Genomic DNA, 10,304 nt, shown 5'->3' with positions numbered 1-10,304 from the left:
AAAGCTGGTCTTCCAATGTTTCAGTAGTTTTTCAAAGAACTATATTATAAAAACGTTTCAAAATTCAAAATTTCAGTAATCGAGTGAAAGTTTCTGGATCACTTAAACTTTGTGGCGGAATACTGTCATATCAGCCCGTTATTCCATTTTTCAGGATATTAATGACCGTCACAATCTCCTCTTTAAGAGGTATAGTTAGTATCCACATCATTATCAGGACTTTCATAGCTGGTTAATAGTTTTCTAGAAGTGTCTTCTACAAATATCAATCTCAGACTGAAGTTAGTATGTATTCTTTACCTACGTAAGATGTATTGCAAATGTTTTTTATTAAGAAGAAGTAAAATAGTCGAAAAAAGATCATTTATGTGATTGGCTCCATACAAGATAGCAGACTGAAATATCAGGAACAGACTTGTCCGAGTTCTTCAAAACATATAAACTTGAGCTACTGTTATTGTAAGTGTGATGGACAGATTTCGAATAACAAAAATGAAACAAGTAAATATAAAATAATTAAATCGTTCCTAAACCACTGTATAAAGAGTTCTTTTCTCTTGACCTATAAATTAAACTGAATTCCAAAAAAATGGCTTAATAACACTGTGTACTATTAACATTCAGCAATGGCGTATAATACCTTAGAAAAATCGCGTATAATTATTAAGATTTTGACCACCATTGGTATATTAACAAACAAGAAGCTGCACTTTAAGCTAGCAAAAATTCCACCAATTTATTACAAATTGATGATACACATACCGCTGACATTCACATACACCACCCTTATGTGGTTGGAAGTTATATTTAGTTCGGATATATATGAAGCAACTGATGTCCTTTACATGGTCTTCACGGAAACGGCACTAGTGGTGAAGATACTTAGTATATGGTATCATGATGCATTGATTAAATCCCTGTTTAATGAATGGCAACAAAATGCAATGTTGAAGTTGTATACAACACAAGAATATTTCATGTGGCAGCGTAAGATTAAATTTTTTGGTATCGTGGCATTCCTTTATATAACATGCAGCGTGAGTGTGTTGTGTTTTTCATTCACAGCTGTACTATTTCTCAACAGCTACGAGTTGCCATTTCTCTACTGGACACCATTTAATTGGAAACATCCGTCAAATTATTGGTATGCTTACTTTTATGAATTGTTTGCCATGCCGTTGACATGTCTTTCCAATTGTACCTCGGACATGCTTCTGTGCTATATGATGCAGCATTTGGCTTTGTACTTTAAATTGATAGCAATGCGTTTGGAGAATTTGGGCAACAGGAAAGATGAAATAAATTCAGTTGTAACCAAAAAGCTGTTGACAATAATAAAATGTCATCTTAAATTGAAAAGGTAATACAGACACTTTGATGCTTGTTGAGAGCATAGAACTGGTAATTTCATTTTATTTACAGCATGTCCAAATCATGTGAAAGTATTGTATCCTATCCGATCTTCGCTCAAATTTTATTAAGCGCTTTTGTATTGTGTTTTAGTCTATATCGTTTGACAAACTTTAATTTCATAGAAGATCCAGTCACATTTCTATCATTGATCCAATATGCTATGGCAATGAATCTACAAATATTTTTGCCCTGCTATTACGCCAATAAATTGACCATAGAATCGTCACGTCTTACAAATAGTCTTTACAATTGCAACTGGCCGGAGATGTCACCGTTTAATCGTAAATTAATTTTAATGTACATGCAATCTCTGCAGAAACCTGTAGTCATAAAAGCTGGTAACTTTTTTGAAGTCGGCTTACCAATTTATGCAAAGGTTATAGCAATTCATTACACTTAGTTATTGTATATTTTATATTTATTTATTTTTTTCTAATTATTTTTAGACCATGAATAATGCTTATAGTTTTTTTGCTTTAATACTCAATATGGATATTGAGTAAGTGATGTTTGGATGAAGTTGGTTGATGATTATTTACGCATAGAATTTTTTAACACTTTTAAAATCACTTACATAAGTTGGAATATTTACAGTAGGTATAATCCACACAAACACTGTTATTAACATAATGTTATAAAAAAAGCTTTATATTTACTGTTACAGCACCACGATCACTAATAAAGTATGATGTTAATTAAAAAGTTGTTGGGTAATAATTCAATTAAATCTCAAGTTTAAAGGGGAAATAATCACTCTGATGTTAAGTAAAACATGATCATGTGGACCGATTGTATACGATCCATTTCTGGCTCAAATTTTGTATGTGTTTTAGTTTGTTTTGCACGTGTTTGAGTATGTATCTTTAATTTCAAAGAAGATCGAGTAAATTTATTTGTCATTGGTCCAGTATAATATGGTTATGAATTCATAGATTTTTGTCCTGCTATTACCCCCAATAAATTGACCACATTATCGCCTCGTCTTGCAAACAACTGGTCAGAAATGTCGCCATTAAATCTTAAACTAATTTTAATATTCACACAATACTTGTAGCAACCTGTTGTCAAAAAAAACTAATGCCATTTCGGAAGTCGGCTTACCATTTTTTTAGTAATTCATCATTTAAATTTTTTATTTTTATTTCCAGCCCACAATTAATTCTTACAGTTTTTATACCCTACACCACTTTAGTAGATTGTACTGATCCCAACAGAAAATTTATAGCTTACTACATTGATATTGTGTTGCTTATTTTGTATTCGAAAGTGCTTACAAACTTACACACACTCTGGTACACAGGGTATGGCCGCTTGAAAATGACACACTAACTGATATACTTGGTTTGCGATATTGTGTGTAGATTATACTTTTTTGATAATATACTTGTGTATGGAAAAGTAGCTATTCCTACATTCTTCCCGATATACCTAGTAAGTAAAATTGTTTCTACAGCACCTTCCTAGCTGGAACACAAGTATATCAAAAAATATCTACAACAACTTTCTATTTAAAATACATGTGTATTAAGAAGTATCTAAATATGTATGTTTTTTAAAAAATGCTACCCAAATACATGTTTCTACAAATTCATTCATAAGCATAAGGCCATTCCAATCATTACTAGATCATGATCCTAATATTAAGCAACAAATTTTGCTTAAAATTCATCTAAACATTGAAAAAATGTTGATCCAAAAAATATTTTTCGATAAATGAACAATTTTTTGTTGATTAAATTACAGCACACTTGATTTTTTTTTATATTATAATTTTCTGTTCTCATATACAATGTTAATCACTCGTATATTAAAATGTAATGCAGAAAAAAAATTATTAAAAATTTAAACTTCATATTCAGATTTTATATACAAGTAAATCAAATTATAATTAACACAAAGTAAAGCACACAACATTGGTTACAATTCCGAGTACTCTGAAAATTTTCTGTGGGGATGTTTGTAACGCACAATAATATTAGTCCAATACCCACCTTATAGTATACCAATCGCCCCAGAATCATTTTCTGAGTCGATTTATCTATGTCCGTCTATTTAAATCTTGTTATCAAACTACAGGTGGTAATTTTGAAGATAATTCAATGAAATTTGGTACATGATCTTCTATTGCCCCAGGGACAAAAACTATTGAAAATTATTAATTAAGATCGATCAATTATTTTACTTAACCCCCGAATAGGGCTTGTAAACGCAATTTGGGGATAATTGAATGAAATTTGAAACCGTAGACAAAACCTATTGAAAATGGTTAACATCGTTCCCTAATATCACCTAGCCCCCATATAACTGAACCAGCCGTATCTGGACAAAAAGCTGCAAAACAAGTATATGGTATTATATGGTCGACCTCGCCCGACTGTAATTTCTTAATTGTTTTAATTTATTACTTAATATGGATGATGAGTAGTATATGATGTTTGGAATGGAGTTGAGGCACTCACAAGTATATATTTGAATATTTAGTTTCTTAAGCACAAACACTGTTATTAACATGATATTTTTACAAATGAAAGCACAAAAGCTTCAATTCTAAGGTTTTTGACTTGACTAAGTTTACTGTTATACAACGATCATTTATACAATTTCAAGTTATTGAAAAATGTTATGGTGTTATTATTAACTCAAAATTTTAGTTTTAATATAAACTTCAAAAGTTTGTGAAATTTTCAAAGTTAAGCAAATCAAAAAAACGTTTTTCTATAAAGAGAGATCTAGTTTTATAGATTAAAAAAATGTTCCATTGGACTAAGATCAAAAAAGATGCATATGTACGTAAAAATTTAAAATCTTTCTTTTGTACTTCCAATTTGTACATAAAGTTATTATACAACTACAAATCCCTCCTATTAGCTAAATACTAAACGTTTATTATCTTTTGTAAATTTGTTGGGGGGTTTTCCCAAAATCCACAGAATATTCTTTACAACTAGCGTGAGAACAACTCTATCTCTCTGTACTAACACCTCCTAAAAAAGAAACACTCTTAACAAATAATAATAATAATAAAAACTAATTAATGTATGTAAATATTGTATTGTTGACAGCCTTGTTTTAATATTTTCCACTTTTGTAATAAGGGGAAAATCCAAAAAAATACAATAAAATCAATAACCACTTTGACTCTAAAAGGAAATTCCAAAATTATTCATTGCTTACTGAAATTAATTTTGCAAATTTTCCAATTTCATCAGGAGATTAAAGTCGACAAAAATAATTGCTCAAAAATTCCATACAAATTTCAATTGGATGTCAATGAGCATTTCATTAATATTAAAATAAGATTTTCCAAATTTGTTAGAATTTCCACCTTTAGTTAATTCGCCCAAATGTGATAGGCATTTGTGCACACACACGCACACCTTTTTTTAAGCACAGCCTAAATGTTGCATGCAGCATGCTGTGCTGTCGAGTGGGTGTCAGTGACATGCAAAATTAAGGAAAAATAGAGAAAAGAAAATAATTTTTCAAGTGGCTGCAAATGATCATGATCTAATGCATGCAACATACACATACAAGTATCTATTACTTTAACTTGTTTTAGCATTTCTTCTAGGATACCGCAACAAAAACAAATCTATATGTGTGCGTGTGTGTATGTGAATTTTATGCTCTTCGCCTTGTTTTAATCTGTTTCTAGGTATAACACATTTTAAACACCAGTCAGCCAGCAGTAATATAGAAAAAAGGACACTCCAACAACAATTAAACAATTGTATTGTTAGCATTGTTTTATTGCCTGTTAGTATGAATTGTTGTTTTTCTTAACCTTATTTTTGTGCTGGGCCAGAGCAATACAAATCCAACTTAAGGGAATAAATAGTTGCAAGTAAAATAAAGAACCACTTGAGAAAACAATAGATACGGGGCGACATCATAATAAAATGGTTGTTTATATGGCCATTGAAAATGTGCAACAGCTTACAATAGATGTGTCTTACACTGTGAGAAAAGATTAGTTAAAATAGTTTTCAAAAATGCTGGGTGCTGGTTACTTATCGTCGAAGCCGTTTTAATAATTATCGAAACGAAGAAGATTTTTAAAATTTGATAGATAGATCTATATTTATCGAAACGAAGAAGATTTTTAAAATTTGTTAGATAGATAGATAGATAGATAGATAGATAGATAGATAGATAGATAGATAGATAGATAGATAGATAGATAGATAGATAGATAGATAGATAGATAGATAGATAGATAGATAGATAGATAGATAGATAGATAGATAGATAGATAGATAGATAGATAGATAGATAGATAGATAGATAGATAGATAGATAGATAGATAGATAGATAGATAGATAGATAGATAGATAGATAGATAGATAGATAGCAAACTCTTTCGTCAATACTTGCGCTTCGAATCGATGTTCGACCTTCGGCCTAACACTACATCTCTAACTTCTAAGATATTGGAAGCATTTCATGATCATATTTTCCTCTCAGTGTACATGCAACTGCAACAATTGAAAACAATGCATTTCTTAAAGCTTGGCCTACAAAAAACAAGATTTTACTTAATAACCACTTGAAAATTTTATGACGGTACCAAATTTTCGAAGGCGTAAAAATCTCTATGACGTCGAACAATAAACAACACTTGAAATCACTGCGGGGAGAAAAGTAATTGATGAAGAATATAACACCGATCTATTATTCTTCTCTGCCTAAACTAAACGCTAAATAAAACAACAACAAACAAGAATAAAAACAATAGTAGAGGTGCGAAGTTTCTTTGAAAACGTATGTGCAGTTATATGGCTGATTCTCAAGGACCTCTTTCATTTCGTTTGGTCGAAGAAGAATGAATTGTTGCTTACCTGCACAATGGCATAAAGAACAATAACAGCAACAATAATATGAACAACAACAATAAAACAGGAGGAAAAGAAGAAGAAAATTATTGACGACCTATAAGTGTCATAAAATTTTAAAGATAAACTCTCAAGATCGATTATATACCATAGTCAGCCAACAACAATAATAAATACACAACAAATAGCAAAGTAGGTAGAGATAAATAAGTGCATGGGATACAATGTAAAACACTTGCTCTATCAAAAAAGAACAACAAGATGAAATACAAAGAATGAGAAAACAAAAACAAGCAAAAGAAAAGGTTTCGCGAGTTGGCTGCGCTAACTCTAAGAACTACACACAAGCTGGGATATTTTCAAATATTAAACAATGAAGCCACTCAAAACTCAAAAAGGGAAAATAACACACACTCATACATACACACACACACACTCGATAAGGCGAACGGATGGACAGACAGATAAGATACGAGTAAACTAAATAAAATACCAGGCGCTTTTAAAGATTTAAATGAAAGTAAACAATGAAAGAATTTCAAGTATCATAAAATTCATGCTAGACTTAGAAGCGCCACGGTTAGACTAACAGACAGACAGACTCTGGGTACTTGAGAATTCTTCAAGAAAAACAACAACACAGCAAAAGAAAAGGAAAAATATGTATGTATGTTGGTACTTTGTTGTTTGTGTATTTTAAATCTCTTCGCTGCAGTTGGCAACCTGTTAAATGTAATAATACGATGTTTTTTTGAGGTTGAATTTCAAGTGGTTGTAATAAAACTTCAATGAGAGATTAACATGTAGGATGTACAAATAAACATTTTTACTGCATCTTCTGTGGAATGTGGTATGTTGTATTTGTACATGTAGGTTAACAGAAAGACAACAACAACTATAAAGAAATGACCTTTACAATTTTTATTTTAATTTCCTGGAATTAAAGGTGACAAAATCACGTTATTTATTAAGAAATTTATTGTATGGATTATTATTATCGATCTGAAAGGTTTACAGAAAAGGCATAAATAATAAGTACATGAAATATATTATTTCATTTGAACTATATATTTTTTTCATTGGAACGAATCTCTTCTCTTAAATAAGAAAAATAGTTTTTATAATAAAATTATTGATTGTCACTAAGACAATAAATATATAAGGAACTTTTAAACAGTGATCATCCATTATATTATTTAGGTTTTCATATTTTCTTTCTAGATGAATTCAAAACTCTAACTCGTCTAGATTTAAAATCAGTTCTTTAACGTTTTTAAGAAAATTTATAACTGATAGACGATGTTGTATACCCCTACACAAAAAACAGTGTAACTTTATCCAGGATACTTCGGAACAAAGTTCCAATTGTCGGGCAAAGTATTGTAAGTTATTATATCAATGATGAAGTATATTTAGATTCGATATTTCGTGGTAAAGTTATAGGTAAAACCATCCGGTACTTCTGAAAATTTTGATTAAATTCGTTGACAATACAGATCATGAAGATATCAGATATCATGTGCCAAAAGATTGAATGAAAGACATTTCCTGTTAAAAGCTGATTCAGGGAGATTTCGATATTCTGAAAGTGGTAATACTGGACTTTTAAGTTAAAAGGAATGAAGGACCTTTCCCGTTAAAGACTGATCCAGGGAAATTTGGATATTCTGAATTCGCAAACAAATATCCCTCAGATTCGGTTATCATGACAGATGATATCATATTTTGGTATCTCGGAGTTTCTGAGTCTAAAAGCCCAGACTAGTGGACCACATTTAGTGCACAGTGTAAAAGTCCTGCAACTAACGAGCTTTATCTTAAGTGGTGCTTGCCAGAGAGAAGGTACTGAGATATCACCACAGTTAAGTTTAGAAAATGGTCATCCTTATATGTGTACATGACTCCAGACATGACAAAACTGTCCATTAGCTACTCCAACAACTTCTACACTATCCCTCGCATATTGAACGATAGCAGGCAGTAATTTAATACATATTTATTCGATTTAGTAACGGTTTTCTTTGTGGAGCATTGAACTCCCTTAAGGAGATTTGCAAACAAAATTCTCAACGTAACAACTTAAAGATTAAATTTCAAATACTTATAAAGACATAATGCAATAAAAAATTGTAGACAAGAAAATTTTCAGATAATCATTAAGACATTTTTATAAGAATATAAAAAATGTAAACACCGAACATTTTTATTCTTGACATTGACAGACAAAAGAAATAAATAAATAAATAAATACTTATTGTTAGTAGGTCAAGGAAAGGAACTTGCATACATTAGAAATCATTTTGTTTTAAGTTTTTAAGATTAAACCATACAATTACATATTATCAAAAAACCGGGATCCATATTTTAATCCCCGTTAAAGTAAAATATCCAACATGATTGTTATGGTTTATTTATACATGTGCTTCGTATAAAAAATATGTATATATTTACATACATATCTACAAGATAGAATCTTTAAAATGCATTTCGTTACTGCGTTTTTAAGTAAGCAGAAGAGAAGGAGAGCAAGAGATAGTCAGGCGAACGGATGGAAGGAGAAAAGAAAACAAGTTTGGCTGCATTCAAACATAAACATAAACTGACGTCATTTTTAAATGAAATGAAACGTAAGTATTTTGCTCGTACTTATACGAGGGCTATTTTGAGAAGAATTTTTGAAATAAATTTAAAAATATTCAAAACCAGGCTAAAAGTTCGGAACTCTTTAACACATTACTGGAATTGCCTTTCATAAGTCCATAGAGTATAAAGCAATATGAAGTGAAATCAAAACTTTGACAAGAGCATTGCATTAGTTACGCAGCGTTTGAACCGTCAGTGAGGACTGAAAATGCGTCGTTCCGAAATACAGTATTTTCAGACTCGTCTCTTTGGAGGCAGTTAATCTGACAAATGCAACAAAAGCTGACCTAAAAAATGGTTGAGAGAATTCCATAAGACTTTTTGGAATAATAAAATGAGAGCAAGACGAAAAATCTCCTCAAAATGAGCAAGTCTGAAGTTAGTATGATAGTACGTATTCTGTGTGGACACACAGAATTACGAGCACATTTATGCAAAATTGGACGTGCAGATTCAGAGGTATGTAGAGCATGTGGAGCGGACAGTGAAACACTGGAGCACTTTCTTTGCCACTGTCAGGCTCTCGTCGATGTTAGATCCAAGTATCATGGAAGAGATATTATTCCGGAAATAACATTCCTGACTAACACTGATTGGAAGATTCTTAGGAATCACGTTACGAAACTGAGTTTCTGAACACTGAAAAATAATTCATTTGAACTGTCAGTGTGGACTGAGAAAGCGTCGTTCCGAAAGATAGTGTTTTCAGTCCCGACTTCTTTGTAGTATACGATCCATGTTTAGTGCACCTGACTGTCAGAGTCTAAGAACCTATGTAGCAAAAATACATACAATTTAAGTAACAGTTTTACAAACTAATTGAGAAATCCATATGAAGTAAAAATTTTCGATAGCGAACTCCAAAATTTATCGGTTTAGGTGTTTAAAGAACGCACAAAACCCAAACAGACAGTATTCATAAAATTCGAATTATTTCAAATAACTTTTCATCCTAAACTCGTAACAAGAGATATACAAATAAAATTATCTAGAATAAAAACAATCACCGCATCCTAAAAATTATTCGGATGGTGGGGGAAAAAGAGAATACAGACAACAACATAAACGATCGCAACACTTTAACGAAAGTTGTTGGACACGAGCAACAGATAACTAGAGAGAGAGCCGGTTAAAGCTTATTGTTGTTATGTTTTCTACTTTGCTCCATGTTTTGGTTTTCGTTTACTGGTGGGGTTTGTAGGGAACCAGTAGACGACTCGTTCGTTTATACATTCTCTTTATCTCTCAATTGTACAGGTTGAGATTTTATGGATACTTTATTCTCTGTGTTGTTGTTGTTTAAGTACGTTTTTGTTCTGCCTTGTAGGCGATAAAGCACCACAAACATTTTTATTCATTTTTTTAATTCACTACCAAATACCAACAACCACAGGGCTTAATGAGCGTACGACTGG

The 10,304-nt window shown here is 31.4% G+C and overlaps 1 protein-coding gene across 1 annotated transcript; it reads left to right on the top strand.

Moving 5' to 3' along the window:
- The first annotated feature begins 663 nt into the window (after window positions 1-663).
- LOC111677868 (odorant receptor 94a-like) lies at window positions 664-1,916 on the top strand. The gene is made up of 3 exons (XM_046947110.1): window positions 664-1,360; window positions 1,423-1,789; window positions 1,860-1,916. The coding sequence occupies exons 1-3, from the start codon at window positions 750-752 to the stop codon at window positions 1,914-1,916; spliced, it is 1,035 nt and encodes a 344-aa protein (XP_046803066.1). The 5' UTR covers window positions 664-749.
- The last annotated feature ends 8,388 nt before the right edge of the window (window positions 1,917-10,304 follow it).

Source organism: Lucilia cuprina, chromosome 3 (assembly GCF_022045245.1).
Source record: "Lucilia cuprina isolate Lc7/37 chromosome 3, ASM2204524v1, whole genome shotgun sequence".
Taxonomy (NCBI): Eukaryota; Metazoa; Arthropoda; class Insecta; order Diptera; family Calliphoridae; genus Lucilia; species Lucilia cuprina.
The sequence above is the reverse complement of the archived record's forward strand: the minus strand, read 5'-3'. Positions and strand labels throughout refer to the sequence as shown.

Bases quoted from the DNA above. Each gene is read 5' to 3' on its own strand.
- LOC111677868 (XM_046947110.1), top strand. From the start codon at position 750: ATGATACACATACCGCTGACATTCACATACACCACCCTTATGTGGTTG. The intron at 1,361-1,422 runs GTAATACAGACA...TTTTATTTACAG, and splicing joins TGTCATCTTAAATTGAAAAG to CATGTCCAAATCATGTGAAA. The intron at 1,790-1,859 runs GTTATAGCAATT...AATTATTTTTAG, and splicing joins GCTTACCAATTTATGCAAAG to ACCATGAATAATGCTTATAG.